The sequence below is a fragment of the Molothrus ater genome, chromosome 5 (genome assembly GCF_012460135.2).
Source record: "Molothrus ater isolate BHLD 08-10-18 breed brown headed cowbird chromosome 5, BPBGC_Mater_1.1, whole genome shotgun sequence".
NCBI lineage: Eukaryota > Metazoa > Chordata > Aves > Passeriformes > Icteridae > Molothrus > Molothrus ater.
The window spans coordinates 15,310,710-15,327,786 of NC_050482.2; the positions used below are offsets into that span (position 1 = coordinate 15,310,710).

At 39.5% G+C, this 17,077-nt stretch overlaps 1 protein-coding gene across 4 annotated transcripts in view; it reads left to right on the forward strand.

Annotated features, from left to right (window-relative positions):
- The window catches only part of KIF21A (kinesin family member 21A), an 86,816-nt gene that overhangs the window by 15,281 nt on the left and 54,458 nt on the right, over positions 1 to 17,077 (forward strand). For all 4 annotated transcript variants that reach the window (XM_036401815.2, XM_036401817.2, XM_054514800.1 and 1 more), the window contains exons 2-3: positions 14,430 to 14,652; positions 15,938 to 16,120. In XM_036401815.2, the coding sequence (XP_036257708.1) occupies positions 14,430 to 14,652; positions 15,938 to 16,120 (406 nt within the window). The remainder of the gene's footprint in view (positions 1 to 14,429; positions 14,653 to 15,937; positions 16,121 to 17,077) is intronic.

The following is a 17,077-nucleotide window of genomic DNA, read 5'->3' on the forward strand; positions in this document are numbered from 1 at the left end:
TTCTTAGCTCCTGGAAAACCTTGTGAGCACTCCCTTTGTGCACTATCCTCTTAGGTCTCATTTAAGCCAAAGAAGCTCCTCTGTTGTCTGATGTTAAGGGCTTGGAGGAATGAGATGCTTGGTCACATATTTTGTGGCAGGTCTGTAACCATCTGGTTTACAGATCAGGACTACAGTGAGACAATTACCATAAACTTAAATTTCTAAGGCAATTTGAAACAGTTAATATATGAATACTTAATTTGAAAGCATCTGTGCTACCTCCAGTGTAAGAGGGTCTATGAACTCTGATGCAGACAAACCACAAGTCATTTGCATTGATGATTTCTGAGAGCAGCTGGGAAATGCCTGATTTAGAAGTATTAGTTGCCAAGAAGAGCTAATTTAATTGAGTCAAGGCAAAAGAAGTGGGTTTTGACCTTGAAGCAGCTTGTCAGGACAGACTTTACCTTATGTCCCCAAGGAGCTGGTGCCAAGCATTCAGCAGACAGAAATGATCCCAGGATCAGGTGTTTCTGCTTTGTGTGCATTGAACCTGAGGGAGACCGGCAGGGCAGTGCCCAGGCCAGCAGCTGCACACAGCAGAGAATTGTTCCAGAAATGGAGTCAGAGCCTCCCAGGCCTGTGATGTAAAATGGAGATAGTTGCTTTCAATTTGTGTGAGCCACCTTGCTGCATGATTTTTTTTTTTTTTTTTTGGTGGTTGTTTTGTTTGTTTTTGTGAAGTTACTTTACAAATCCAACCAGAAATCCAAACTATTAATGTAATCTTATCAGGAAACCTGAGCTGTAATGAAAAATTGAGCCTACAGCTAGGACATGAAGCAGAAAGTGTTTAGCCTTGCTGTTAGGCCAGCATAGATAATGGTTGTCTAAAGCAGATAGAAGTAGGAAGGAAGTAATTGGTTCTTTATAAACTTTATTCAGAGAGTATGCCATGAGTCTTGTGCAGTTTACATTGTGCTTCATGACTGGGGTGCACTTGTTTCATGGATGTGCTCTGTCCTGGAGCTATTATTTTGGTGAAATGTACCAGTATTAATACTAGTGGTAATTCCAAACTGTAAGCTTGCTAATGCAGCAAGGTCTGCATGCCAGTAGCAATTAAACCAAGAGAATGACTGTATTTCCACAGTGATTTCCACACTGAATTTGTTTAGCCTAGGCAACAAAGAGCTCCTACCTGCCCTGGTGTGGAAGATAATCAGTTACAAAATCACACAGGCTTTTTCTATTTTATATATTTTCAAAAGTGAAGAATATGAAACCAGCCCATGCTTTTCTGATGAGGTAGCAAAGCATTCTCTTTCCCTTTCTCTTAGGTTAAAACCTCCAGTGATATATTGGATATTGTAGTCACTATTTATATAGTGTCACATAAGCCCTTCTGAACTCAATGAAAGGCTGAGCATGTGAAATGGCAGCAGCTCAGCCCTAAGCACAAGTGTTGTTGCAGGGGAGACCTCTCTTTCTTCTAGCTTTGGGATGTGAATTTTTGTGTGAAACTGGCTTTCCTGTGAGGTTCCAGTGGATTTCTTGCTCAGAGGATGTTGAATTAGGCCCTGATAGAGCAGTACCAACTCCAAACTTATTTCAACAGTCACCTGTGATAAATCCCATTCTTTTGACTTCTTGTGTTACTCAAGCTCCAATTATTTCAGCTTTCCACTGGTATTCCATATAAATGTTAAATAGTGTCTTGCTAAATTTTTTTTCCCTGTCCCCTCTCTACCACATCTGAAAGTCAGCCTGCATTTAGCTGAACAAAGGATTATGGCCTGTAGATAACCCAAAGTTTGCACCTGGTTGAAACTTCATGGAGAGTGTTGTTAAGAATGAGTACCAAGAAACTTGCAGACTTCTCAGCTTTGGTGGGGATTGAGGAAGGGTGGGGGAGAGTTTGGGGATTGACAGTTTATATTTATTAAATGCTTCATAATGCTTCAGTTTATGCCTGAAACCAGCATTGTAGTGATCAATCTGTTTGAGGCATGGCTCAGTGTGGGGAAAATGCTACCTACTGACCCTTTAGTGTAGTTTCCTGTATTGTCCTGATTCTAACTAAATGTTTCAAGCCAAGAAAGAACAGCAAGGTAGTCAGATTTAGAATACAGCTTAATACAGTGTCATTACATAGGAAGAGAAGGATGGAAAAATCATCTCTGTTTGATGCTGTTACTGCTGATGCAAATGATTTTGCAGCCTTGAAAATAGAATGAATAGACAAAAAGAAAATAATTAAATTTGAGGATTGACATTCAGACATAAAACAACATGTAGCTGAAGCAGCGTGACTGGAGAAGGTGGATAACATTGTTTCTTTCTGTTTTGCAAGTTTGAAAACAGACAGTACTAAATAAAGCTAGTGAGTTATTTTTCCTTACTCCAGAGTTAGGATTTACCAGCTCAGAGCTTTCAGTCACTGCTTGAACAGTCTACCTTCTGTTTTGTAACAGAGCAACTTCTGTTCATTAGAAACAGTCAACAACAAATATGAAGAAATTTTCTGCAGTTTGCTTTGGGACTTGGTGTATCGGGTGTTATGGATACAACGTGGGTTTTTGTGTTGATGTTGGTTTTTTTTTTTTTTTTTTGGAAGGCGTGGCAGAAAAGTCATACAGTGGTTTTTGTTCCAGGAATGTTGCTTTGAAAGTTAACAGAGTGAAGGCACTATTCAGCACAGATTATTGAAACACTGTTTTTAGCTGTCTTGTCCCATTGTTAAGTCTCTGGTTATTTTAGTAGTGTTAGCTAAGCAGTCATTTCAGTAATGATTAATGACAACTTGTAATTTTTTTTTAAACTGACCTGACCCTCCTGTTCTTTTGTTTTATTATTTAACTGTAATTACTTCTGAAGTGGGTTGTAGCTTTACCTATAGGTATGTTGGTAACTCTGTTTGTTTTGAGTTGGTGAAATGTAATTATTGGACTTGTGGCTCAGAGGTGTAAAGCAACCAGCTGCCCTAAACTTGAGAATATGCAACTGGGAAGACAGTGTTTCTGTATGGAGGGGAAAAAATGAAAACAATTTTCAGAGCTACAGTAATCTTGCCATGAACATGTAGTGATTTGTGTGCTATAGCTATAAGAGCTGGGAACATAAGTGAATATCTGTGGGTGTTTAAAAAGGAAAGGGAAATCTAGGTAAGGGAGGCAATTAAGAGTTCTTTGCTGCAGACATAGCAACCTTATAACTTCGTTTAAAAATAACAGAGTACCTATTTTTAAAAACTAGGCTGCTTGGAAGAAGTAGTGAACTTCTAGAACAAACATACATTTAACTGAAGAGTAAGAAGTTAAATGAAGCCTAGTTTTGGCATGACTGACAACATTTTTGGTCATCTGGATAGCCTTGCATTGCATCAGTTCATTACATCTATTAAAAAAATTATTTTTCTATTGTGAATAAACACTTTTCCCCCCCTTGCTTATTTCTGAATATATTTGTGGTACTTATCAATGCTTTTAAGAAATCAAGGATAAGTTGTAATGTGAGGAAATTCCCAAATGCATGTTCTTATTCTTAAAATATGTCACTTAATTGCGTTAAATAAATAACTTCAAAATACAATTATTTTACTTTGCAGATAAATCTTTTTGTATGTGAGGGTGTGCAAAAATAATGTTACTGCTCTGCAAGATGGAATTTTCAACTTTGGAACCAGAAATCCACTGTAATTTCTGTGCCTTTATGTTGGGCATTTTTGGGTCATTTGCTGATGTCATGATGCTGCTGGCAATGTTTTTGAAACCAGCTGTCTCACAGAATTGTGCTTTTAGTAAAGTTTGACTCTGGTAGTTAAACATTAGTTACAAGTGTGCTTTCTGAAAAGAGCTGACCCCAGCCCCATTTCTGTTGACTGATGCTCTTTTTACAGGTTTAGTGTATTTGTATATGTTGGGCTGATTGGTTGCTGGCATACAAGAGGTATCCAAATTATCTCAAAATCCCTGTAGCTGTATCTCAAATCCCTGAGCTGGAAATGTGACTGAATTTTGGTTTGGATGTACTCAAGACAGTGGTTTTGTGGTTTTTGTGGTTTAGTGTTGTTTGATGGTGTTGTGCATGTTTGTTGTTGAATTTTTTTGGCTTTGTTTAGGTTTTTGTTTGTTTTGTTTTTAATTCTCCCCCCTTTTTCCTGCTGGACCTAAATAAATGTTATTCTGTAGCTTGGAAGGCAGCAGCAACTACAGTGGTTTGGGTGGTTGGATACCCTAAATTCACCATGTTACTCTTGACAGTACAGTACTTTGTCAGCTGAATTCTGACACTAGCATTTCTAGAAGCAAAGTGTCTCTGAGGTTCTGGAAGCACTTGTTATCCTGGCTCAGGGATACTAGGCTGCTGGGCTATGCACTCTTCAAAAAGGCTTCCTTAAACTTCTGTTTTTTAAATTTTTTTCATCTGAATTTACTCATAATGGTATTTGTTTAGCACATGTAAGCTCTGTTAAGCATTCAGTCATGCTGTAGAAAGTTGCTACAGGAAGTGTATTCCCTTTCCTGCTGCTGCCCTTGTTACATAATTAGTACCAGGCTCTGGTAAGCTTTACCCAGCAGTGACTCAGCCACTCCTCACAGCTGGGAGCCCCAGAGCAGGAACGATGAGGCTGCTGAGTTTCATGCTAAAGCTATATTTTGGAGGGAAAAAACCTCCATAATATGCAAAAGAAATATAGGGTTTCATTTTCTTTGGTATGTAGAGTTGCTTTCTTCATGAATCCTTACCCTCAGAAGGATATGCTTGCTGTCTTAATTGGCCTCCTGTATCCATGAGGGGCATAGTTGTAGACACTGATCTGTGGACACACGAAAAGACCTTTATTTTCCCTTTTCTCTTGAATTTGTGACCTCTATGTTCTTTAAATGTTGTAATCATCAGGTACTATTGCCATAAATTTTTCATAATAGTAATCTGTACTAGTCTTCATTATTGTAAGTGCTAGTGATTGATGTGAAATTGATTGATTTCACCACCAGTGAAATGAGATGGTGTTCCATACCTCTGTGCATGAGATTTATAGTCATAAAAGCTGAAATATATTTTTCAATAGAAGCCTTTAATTTACAAGAATCAAGTGCAGTCATTGTAAGAGGGACAGATTTAATATGCAATTTAAAGGCAGTTCTGTCCTTAATGTGCTTTGTGGATATTGAACTTGGTATATAAATATATGTAGAGCACAGCCATCAAATTACAGACTGGTTGAACCCTCTGGTAAACCACAGCTTTAGTGATAAGGAGCAGCCATCCAAATCCATAGCCACAGATGGTTCTGCTTCCCTGAGTAAATGTTTTAGTTACAATTTCCCTTGATTATGTATTTGTTTTGTGGGTTCAGAAGACATTTCTTTGACTCCTGATTGGCCTTTTGGAAATGTTAGCTTCCCAGACTACCTGGGGAAACCTGTTGTTCATGTCTGAACCAAGTATTTGGGATGTCTCTGCTGTTCTGCCAACTGTGGGTGATGTCCACAAATGCAGTGTAAGGAGACAAAAAGCTGAAAGTGTACACAGGGCTTTCTAAGACTGAAAGCTGCCTCTCAAATCAAAACTGAAATGACCTAGCACCTTCTGGAGTTCCTTTTTTCCCCTCTTATTTAAAGGTGATAAGGATTCTCAGGGATTTTATTTTCAGAGTTAATCCTTAGAGGAGAGGTGGCTAGTGAGTGACCTTTATTTCAGTGTATGTCCACATGTTCTGTACAGCATGGTGACCAGAGCTTGAGCTAATGCCAGTCACACTGTAGTGCAGCTGAGTGCTGTGTTTCCTTGTGCAGCAGAAATACTTATTTTTGCTTCTTACTCTCGAGAATGAATTGTTCCTGCTCCCTGATGGGGAAAGGCAGTTGCTTGGGGCTAATCAGCTACGTGGAGATCAGGTGATTGTAGTCCCTTTCAGCACCAGAGTGCATTTGACCCTTTCAGCACCAAAGCATGTTTGACCCGTGATTGCTGTGACCGAGGTCTCTATTCTGTCACTTCATTGTATGATATGATACAGGTGTGTCTGCATTCCTGTGTGGTACAAAATTAATTTGGAGTTTTACTTTTAGGAAGGTATAACTCCTTCTTTCATTTCTTGCTCATAAACCACACATACTTCAAGTCTTAGCTCATAAGTTATACTTTGCTGCATTTGCTTAGCTCTCATTTTATCTAAGATATTGTGTTATTTTTCTTCTAACTTTTTGAGACAGGTGACACATATAACAATAGATGTTAAGAAAACCAAGGCAAGTAGCACAACAGAACAATTGAAAAAAACTGTTTGCCTTTGGAAAAGGCACTTCTGTTTGGCTTTACTCAAACTGCACTTGGATCTGGAGGTGTGCCAGTCCTGTGCTTGGCAGGCATGTGGAAGCTTATGGTAGTGCAGCTTTTCCATCAGAGATGACCTTGTCTTGGACTAGAAATAACCCAGGCCAGTGCAAACCCTGCAATACAGTTCTGCCTTCTCTCTCTCTTAAAAGCCAAATTTTTCTCAAACGTTGTGGATTTCTTTGCTCACTAGAGAGTAAATTAGTTCACAGTAAAACCGCATGAAGAAGGTTTGTGTGAATGCGTGCATTCATGTTATCAAGAAAGATGCTGGAGGTCTTCTAGGTCTTCTGGAGGATCTGCTAGCCCTGCTGTGGGGGTGGTGTGAGGAAAGAAGCATGCAGAGCAGTAGGAATTATGTGAGAGCAAGCCTGGGTGTTTCCCTTCTGCATTTTCTTTTTCTGGCAAAAGTGTGGGGCTGTGCCTGCCAGTCTGGGGATGCCATCTGTGTTGCACAGCCTGCGCGGCTGTTACAGAATTGCACAGGAATTAATCTGAAATCACACTGCTGAGCTGTGTCCTGGCCATGGTGGCTGCCTGGAGATACAGCTGTGTGGCTCTTCAGGAACCAAGGCAAGCAGCAGCCTGTGGAACTGCCTCAGCCTGGCACTGCCAATGTCATCTCCTGCATGAACAGCTAATGGCTATGGGAGCTGACCCGACCCAAGCTACTGAAAAGGGTAATTGTTTCATGAAATTAAATTTGTGTGTAAAAATAAAAAAAAATTATTGAAGAGGTAGAGTTTGAGCGTATGAGAGAAGTGGACAAATCTAATTATTGCAGTGGTATATTTCCTCAATTTAATTTTGTTCTGGTTTTCCATGTGTTGCTTTCTCATTAAATGCAAACTGGAAGTGACAGTTTGCAGCACTGGAACAAAATATTTTCTGCAGATGTTTTTGAATAGATTTTTTTTTTTTGCTTGCATTACAGTAAGTTAGCTGTTGAAAATGTTATACCTCAGAGTCATTTGGTAATTTAGTGGCTGGGTGTTTTAAGTTAAGGCTTAACTGTTGTATTTAATGGCTACACATTTTGAAGGGATGCTAATACCTTTTTATCAGTATCTTAATAGGACTTTGGAGCAAAATCTGGACCCGTGTAGATCCTGCATAAGCTTTTGTCACTGTCCTTACTGCATTTATTTAAAGTATCCTTAACTGTTCCAGGAGGTTTTATTTCTGGTATTGCCAATTGTACAGTTGCCATTGTACCGAAATGCCTTTAGACACCAAGTTTTCAGGTATATCAAGTAGGTAAGTGTTAGTGCATGTGTAAAACATCTGCCTCCCTTGTACTTGCCAGGAGGTGTTTAGGCTGAGAACACCTGGGCTCTGGGCACACAACTGCTGGCAGCCCTGGGCTCAGATGGGGCCGTGGCAGCTTTAGAGGAGCAGTGATGGGAGCAGTGCCCCAATGTTAGGTGAGAGTGATGGAGCTGCAATCACAGCGAGGCAGTGCTGCTTGCCCTGGCTGGTGACTGCTGTGTGCCTGGGCCCCTGGCACAGGGGGAACCAGCTTCCTGGGGTGAGAGATGGCCCATGGCAGGGGGAAGGACTTGGCCATGTGGAGGGTGGCTGAGCTGCTGAGCCGTGTCTCATGTGGTCACTGTAATCTGCAATTGCGTGTCCATTTTCCCATCTTGACACCAGTACATGTAATACCAGTGATTGATAGCATTACTAGGGGGTTATACCATTAGTGATGCCACTATTCAGAAACTCTATGTAGGTGACAGTTGCTGGTACAAGCCTAAAGATTTGTTCCTGCATCCTTTTTGCTGTGTTAACAGGAGATAAACCTGGAGTTTCTCATATGCCAGATCTTTTTGTATCCTTAAAGCTTGTTGAGAGATGCAGTTGAGATGAGTGCATTCAGACATTATAGTTGTGGTCTCATTTGAAAGTGTTGCAAATCGCAGAGCAAGATTCCAGTGTGTACAAGCAAAAATACTGAAAAGTTTATGCAAGCCTAAATATCACCTGTCTTAGAGATTGAAACCTGCTTAGCTTTCTTTACTCCCTGCTTGCTCTGAAGGGAATTTAATGGGAGTGATTTGATGAGTGTAACTTTAAGGGAGTAGTAAGGTGAGGGAATTCTGTTGCTGAAGTAAGAGTTGGAAGCTGTTTTCTTCTGGGTTTGGGCAGTTTTTGTCTGTTTCCCAGTTCATATTGCCTGCTATGCTTATACTAAGTACTTCATTAGCTGTTTCTGGATTTATTGTTTCATATACCCACATGTGAAACTTAATTGTGTAAAATTGAATAGGCTTAGTGTAGTAAGACAAGTATTGGACAACCTTGGGTTTGCAGGTTAACTTGTTTCCTGCTCAGCCTAGCACGTGGTTTGAATTTATGCTTTTCTGAGCAAGGTGAAAACAGCCCTTGCCCCACAGAGCCTTTTTAATGAAAAAGAGCTTTACATGGGGCTTCAGAATAATCTTTTCATTCCAACACACAGCTTCTGGACAGTCATTGCAGTCTGAAAGATTAACCTATGATTATTTTTTTCTGCTTTGCTTTCTGTAAAACAGAATAATTTGATTCTTTTCCCTTTTTAGATTAGTCATAGAAGTTCTTGTGTGCTTACTGCTATTAGAGGTGCTGAGAAGGCATATGGTAAACATTATGATTATTATGCTTTGTTAGAGCTTACAGTTCTTCTCATGGAGATGCAAATTGAAAAAATCTCTGGTCTTGTTTAGTATATGAAATAAGATTAAGGGGTGACGTGTTCATAGATGGTTAGATATTGCTTGGGTAAAATTAAATAATGGAGAGGTTTTTAAGTAAACAGGCAGAGAGGTAAAAGTGTTTAGTAGTGAAAAGGGATGTGTGTGTATGCATATATATATCCTTATATATGCATGTAGTTATTTATGTAAATAATATGTATTTATATTTAGATCACTGGGACAATTTTTCATTCCTAGAAGTAAATTTAGGATGCTTTTCAAAGAGATATTATGATATTATCTAATTTAAGCAGGAATCAATTCTGTAAAGTCTGATGTCTTGCATAACACAGGTCTGATGATGGCTGTAGTCCCTGAACTGTATTATCTGAGCCTGTTGTAGCTGACAAGACTTTTAGCAGAGACATTGTGCCTCAGCTCTACTGAGGGATTAGTTCCAGTACAATACAGTGCATTACTGTGCAACTGCTGGCTGTTTTAGCGCTCCCTAATTTGACAACTTGTCCCAGTGTGCTGAGGCAGGAGAGATTTAGGGGATTAAGTTTCATGTGTGTGGCCTGGAGGTGCTGCAAAGTACACGTAAACAAGAATTGGGTGTGTTCATGCTTTGGAAAGGAGCAGAGGGAAGGATGGAAAGCAAAATGTTGTTTGGGAAGTTGCCACATCTAAGGAGATGTGATTGGAAATAGGTAGAAAACGCCCAATTGTCTGCAATTAAGAGAGTAGCCTGAAAAACAGGTGGGGTAGGGCCATATAGAGGACAAAATGGGTGAAGTCAAATTGGTCCTGGAGAAAAATCTCAGTGGCAGACTGCCAGACCACAGGCTGGGCAAGGAGAGATGACCAGAATGAACTCTTTCACATTTTTAAAGTGTGGGCGCTGCCTGCTCTGCTGACAGAAGTGACCACATTAAGATGTGAGAGTGGAAAATGTTTGACTGTAAGCAGAAAGGAAAAAATCACTTTCCGAATTCATGTGTGGGATGGAGAAGGAGGAGATGTTCCTATAGGCAGTGCTGGAACTGAATCTGACTTGCATGAGGACTTCTGTTTGCTGGACCACACATTCAGTGTAAATAGTAAGACAGTCTTGAGGTTTGGGTGATGCACTCACATTGTTTGTAAGTGGTCAGAAATCAGGTTGCAGGGGAGGAATCTCTTGCTTACTCATTGAGAACATCACATTAGATTCATGGCAAACTGTTCTGGTTTGAAAGCAAAACCAGTGGGAGACTCCAAGTCAGAAATACAGTTTATTAGGAAAAGGGAAAAAAACCAAATACATGCAATAATACAAAAGACAAACCACTGGCAGAGTCAGAATACAGCCTGACACCCTGCTAGTTAGGGTGGTGGCAGCAGTCCAGGTGAAATGCTCTTGTTGAAGTGGTGATCCTGTGGAAACGATCTGGTAGCTCTTGTCCTCTGGAAACCAGTGGGTAAGCAGAGCCATTCCTCTGAGAAGCCAGTGGAAAGGCTGCTTGTTGTGTCCCAAATCCCAGATTATATCCAGGTGGGGATGCTTAGCTCCTCCCCCCTGGGTGGAGCATCTCACAATGGGCTGATAGAATTCTGAGTCAGTGCTGGTGGGTCCATTAAACAGAAATGGCTCTCAGAGGGAGTTATCCCTGAGTCATGTGGAAAAGGCATCCATGGGCCCATTAACAGGAGATAAGGAAAAAACAATGCTCCTCCTGGTTTCATCAGCTCTTGAGGATGGGAATAGAATACAGCTTTTTTTGTAGGACACCTACACAGGTGTCCAAGGACCTAGGACACAAACTTAGCAAGAGAGCTGTATAGATTTCAGAGCATGAAGTATCCCTTGAGGAAGACCTCAGGATGGGTGATGAAGGTTTCTTGTCTGCACATCTCTCTTGGGGGGAGATGTCATTCAAACCTGATGCAGTCATGATCTGTCTCTGCTACCTCTCAACTCCATAGCAGAGTGGGACATTGTGTAAGAGCAGTGACAGAATGAGAAGGGAGTCTGTCTTTGGTGTGAAGCTTCCCTGCTGTGGGCGAGTCTTGCTTTGTTTTTCCTTTGTGCTGCCTAAGTGCTGGTGAAATGCTGCTTCTCTCCTAGCACTGCCTTCAGATTTAGTGGCAATTTAGGGAGGAAGGACACCATCATCACTGCTGGATCTCTGAGTGTTGTGTTCCAACCAGGGGAAGTGGCTGAGCTGGTAAGAAGCTGCTAGCAGTGCCACAGATGCCCCTCAGCCCAGCTGTGGGCTGGTTGTGCTGGGCTGATGTGTGCAGTTTGCTGTTGAGCAGCAGAGCTCTGGGAGGAGCTGCCCGGCTGCAGGCAGGACCTGGCCCTGGCCAGGAGGATTCTCATGGGAAGTCTCTGCTGGGCGACAGTGAAACTGCTCGCCTTACAGTCCTGTCATCACTGGAATAAATATCATGCAAATCATTGATATTTTAGGCATGCTGTTCCTTTTCATGGTCAGTCAGCCTTTGCTTAGTTGTAGAAAGGAGAAATTTATTCGGCACCTGTCATAATTGCATCAGTTTGTCAGTGTAGAAAATTAATTTTCTTTCAAGTGTAGAATAAAAACATGAAGAAAAAACTTCTTAAAAAAAAACTTGTTGACTTCATTCTGCAAGTTGTTGCTAAAAGCCATTTTGGAACTGGGGACAAGGTGTGTTTTTGGGATGCACTAAAGCTTGCTTGATGTTGAAAATGTTTCCCATCTAGATTTCTAGAAGAGATCTTCCCAGGCTTTTTTGCTCTGGAAGGTAATGAGAGATGCCTCTGGACCTTTATGAGCCCTCAGAGTTCATTCTTGTAAGGACAATTAATGGCCTCTCTGCTAGTGCACTGGATTAGTGAAAGAATAAGAGTGCTTAGTCTGAAAAAGGAGCTTGCCCTCTGACTGACTTCACAGCAGTAGAAGAAGGCAGCAGAATAACCTACTGAGTAGGCATTTTCAAACTATTGTTTTAGACAGCAAGCTGCAGTGTTTTATTTGCTTGACCTTCCAGTTGTGTAGAATGCTTTTAGAAAAGGCATATGAATAATTTTTCTTTGAAGACTTTCTCTACTTAGAAATAAAAGCTATTTTATTACCAAAATTTCCTTAATTTAGAAGGAAGTAAATGTATTACAAGCTTCTGTACTTATTTATGAGATTCTGTGTTCAGTCAACACAGGTACAAGTGGATCAAGTTGGTTGTTATTGAAGGAGCTATGTAAATCCTGTATTACTTTTAGCATTCTTATTTCATTTAAAGAAAAAAACTAACTCCTTATGATGTTGTTAGAGAGAAAATTTGACCTATATTATATACTTTGTGTCCTTAAATGCAAGTACTAGTTGTAGAATATTTATGCCTGTTTTGCACATCATATAATCTTTTTTAATGATGTTTTTCAAAGGTTTATTTAATTTTTCACTTTACATGAGAGGGTAACCTGACAAGGGTGGTACCTCCCGATCATTAATGAAGTTTCTATACTGGAACTAATATGCACAAACCTTGAAGATAAATTAAGGTTAATCTCCAGTGTCACATGTGGGATATAATGAAACCCTCAGAATGAAAAATCTGAAAAATGCTCTTGACGGCAGTGTACATCCCTCAATGAAAAATTCAGAATCTGCAGTAAAGAGTAGACACATCATGCTCTGTGAGATTAAAAAAAAATCTTTTTTTCAAGCAGGATGTTTCTAATTTCATCTAACATGTACATAATTAGTCTGCAACAGTCCACTCATTTGTTTTGGAGACAAGCTCTCTCTGTATCAGCAGGTGCTGGCACAGGAGTAGATCAGCAGGTAGCTTTGGGCCCTTATGCTCCCATTAGAACTTGGAACAAGTTTTGTGTGTTTGGAGTTGAGCATTTTGGCTTTGTTTCCTTTGAAGGGGGTGTAAATTGTGCACACCGAAACTGCTCTGTGATCCAAACCAACATGTGATACCTAAAAATGTTGGGGAATTTGCTTCAAGGCAGCACAGCTACTCTAAATAGAGAACTAATGTCCCTTAAAACATGGAATATGAGATGAATATGTGCCTTTAAGTATACTCTCTGCATGCAGATCTTTGAGATCTTCTGTGTAAGTGAAAGTAGCCACTCTGAAGCTTTATATAATTGGAAGATGAGTATAAAACATTCCATGTTTCTGTTTGTATGTAGCTGTACTGCATCTTTTTATCACTCTTATTAGCCTTCTTTGTCGCATCTTTTTAGCTGCATGCTGCACATGTTTTGGTGTGGATTTTGTGTGTTTGGGTTTGGTTTGTGTTGGGTTTTTTTTGGTGCTGCTTTGGGAACTTGGAAATATCTTTTTGAAAAGGTAGCTTTGTAAGCAAATTATTAGTTACTTGCAGCTAAGAACAGTGTGCTAAGTGAGCCAGACTTTTTCTTCTCAATAGTTAATCATTAAGCCCATGGAATCACAAGCTTCTGCAGTCATTATTAGTTGTAAGGCCAGTGCATTAATTCAGTTTTGATGAGGCTGAAAGTGTTAAGAATGCAGAGGAATCAATAAAATGATAGAATATAAGAAGTTCAAGCTATATTCCACAAGTTGTTTTGTAAAATACGAAACTGAAAAAACTGAAATAAAAGCTGAAATTTGCCTTAGAGAGGAATAATGAGGAATGAGACACTCTTACCTTTAGAACTTGTTAAATATTGTTCTTTTTCTGTTGTCTGAAGGTATACTTCACTGAAACCAAGCATTTCAGAGAAGTGTTCTGGCTGTACAAGTTCCTTTTCTGACAAAAGGAAAGAAGCAATGTAGCCATTTCCTTGCTGCCATTGCTCTCACAGCAAGGAGGCTTTCATTTAAGATGATATCACAGAATATTCTGAATTGGTAGGGACCCATAAGGATCTTCAAGTCCAACTCTTGAGTGGATGGCCCATATAGAAACTGAAGCCACAATTTTGGCATCACTAGCACCAGGCTCTAAGCAACTGAGCTAGGTGTTGGTGGGTCCTTGCTCCCAAATTGCTATTTAAGCTGCCCTGTATTCCTTTTCCACATTTAACTTGTTTGTGAAAAAAGTCAAATGACTGTTTTTACAATGAAAGCATGCAGAAGTTTGATAAAACTGGAAAGCTTGATTTCCAAGTCTGAAACAACACAGAAAAGTGACTCTTCAGTAATGCATAATAAACATACAGAAACATTTGGGGTTCTAGGCAGGTCATCAGCTTGAAGTAGGTGAACCTTCAGAAAAGATGGTGTCATTTGCATGAGCAGTTTATGGCTGGGGTTCTGATACAGTCAGTACTGTGGCTCAGACAACCAAAATCCTTCTGGCTTGGTGAAGAAAAATTCACCCTTCTCAGTCATTGAGGAATTCTCAGATCCCTTCTTTTTATTCTGTATTCCTCCTCTTTTTGATTATGAAAATTTCTAATAGTTCTTTTTATCTCTTCCAAAACAGAATTAGACCACAGTTAGCCAAAGAGAAGATTGAAGGATGCCATATCTGTACATCTGTCACACCTGGTGAACCTCAAGTGTTCTTGGGAAAAGATAAGGCCTTCACTTTTGATTATGTCTTTAACATTGACTCACAGCAAGAAGAGATCTATGTACAGTGCATAGAAAAGCTGATTGAAGGTTGCTTTGAAGGCTATAATGCCACTGTCTTTGCTTATGGCCAGGTAAACTTCACAATGTTATTTTAAAGCATTTATTTTGGAATAAACAATTTTTTGAAACTGATTATTCTCTTAAATTAGTGCATTTCTGCATGCATTAATCTGGTTTTAGCACCTTGGGTTTATTTTCAATGAGTTACCCACTGGGAGAGTGTTGAGTTTATATAAATTCTGTTCAGACTGGCAGTTGAAACACAGAATATATATAGGCCACAGATCTGAATTTAATAGTAATACTGAAAATAGGATCAGTCCATATAATTCCTGAATTCACCTCAATGCAGCATTACAAATTATTGACCTACTGACTTGCACTATAGAGATGGGTTGTACTGAGATTCTTCTCTGAGCAACTTTTCAACCCACTGCATTTTTAGAGACTTTTGGGAATAGGAGCTTTTTAAAAATAGATCCTGGAGAACTTCAGGCCACATTGTTTGCTTGTGGGCAAATTGTAGAGATCAGATTCCAAAGTCAGAGAACTTTTCATCAAGAACACACCCTCTTAGTACACTGGGCACAAAGCTGAGCACAATGCAGACAGTGTGTTACTGTCTTCCAAATATTCCTTTACAAGTTGATTGCATAAAATGTAGTCTTGAATGCTGAATTTCTCCTGTTAGGTGTTGCATCTCAAGTTAGCCGGGTGAAGTCTATTCCTAGTCAAACAAAGCAGTTTGCAGATCCAGTTTAGCAGATTATGTTCAGCTGTGTGATCCTATCTTTGTCTTAGACTTGACCCATTAATTAAGAAAACACTACACTACCTTGACTTCTATTGGACTTCGCATTTAATTAAATTATCTTCCTAGTGAAGACAGAGCTTGTATTCTTTAGTATAAAGTGAGAACAATGGGAATATAATACCTGAGATATTCAGACATCTTAATTAAGGGAGTCATTTGATCTCTTTCAGTAAAGAATTGCAAATGCTGCTTTTACCTTCAAAATACATGTTTCAGTTAACAGCCTTGGTTGGAAACATTAACTCATCTTTTGACCTACAGGAGACAGCTCAGGGCTGATGTGAGCTGGGTAGGCAGAGTTTCTAGGGGAAGGGTTATGAAAGATTGAACTGCCCTCTGCCTGCTTGTATGTGATCTCTGGATAAACAGTAGAGTTTGTCCAATTCTTCTGTTTATCCATTTTTCAAAGTGACCTGTTGTGTGTGTTAATATTATAAAGATGGCAGGTTGAACACTAGTGAACAGTAGTGTTCAGAAACTGTACTTCTGTGATCATTTCATACTATTAACATGTTCTAGTGACTACTTCTTTTTCAAATTAGACAGGTGCTGGCAAAACATACACCATGGGCACTGGATTTGATGTCAACATAACAGAAGAGGAGCAAGGCATTATATCACGTGCTGTTAAACACCTTTTCAGATGTATTGAAGAAAAAAAACAAGGTGCTATTAAGCAAGGACTTCCACCTCCAGATTTTAAAGTGAATGCACAGTTCTTAGAGGTAAATATGATCCACATTTGTGGATGTAACTTTATGTGGATTTTCTGGTAGATTTTTTTTTTTTTTAAGAAAACCAATTAAATATTTTTTCTAGTTGCTTCCTTTAAATTTTCTTATATCCCAGGATGTTTTGAATTAATATACAAGGTTTCAAAAGGAAAATTGATGGGATTTGCTTCAACTCTTCAATTTATGAAAAAGTCTTTTTTTATCTTATCTCACTCCAATTATTTTACTGCTTCCCTTCATAGTGTTATTTTGAAGCAGAAATATTTGTTTGTCATCATTTATCCCTTTCTGATTGTAGGTCCTCTTGGTAATTCTTGACAAAACTTTAAAACAAGGAATTAGAAAGGCCCCTCTAATTGTATGGCTTCGAGTAGTAACCATGCTTTGCCTGCTTTTGTCACTTTGCCATAGATTTCTTTAGCTTTCAAAATCTGCTCCGAAGACTTTCTTTCACCAAAGAAGAAACCTAGCATGAAAATACTTCTTTCTGCAATTCCCACTGGTTTAGGATTGGTTTCAGTGTCATGGTTCCCTTCTTTCTTAGACCCAGAGTAAAAAAAAAAACCCTGATCAGTACTGTGGCAGAACTGCTCCCCTTGTACTTTCTTGTAGACACAGTTACTGGTAAGGGGCCATAACATCTGTGATCTTTGTGACCTGCAGCAGCTGTTGCTTTATGCCTTGTAGGGTTCATACTGTGCCTCCTGGCTGTGGAAGTGCTCTTTAAATGGATTGATTTGGGTGTAACGTATTTACATTTACTACCAACCTGAAAAATCTGATACTTCAGGCACACAGAGAGGCAGAATGTATTTTAGGAAGAGCAGGTGTAAATTTGTTTTGCTTACTTCAGTGTGTACAACTTTATCTACTTGGGGGTAGAAACCCCCACTTCAATATTACCCATGAGAAAAGCTATTAGTTTACTTCAGCAGCAATAAAACCAAG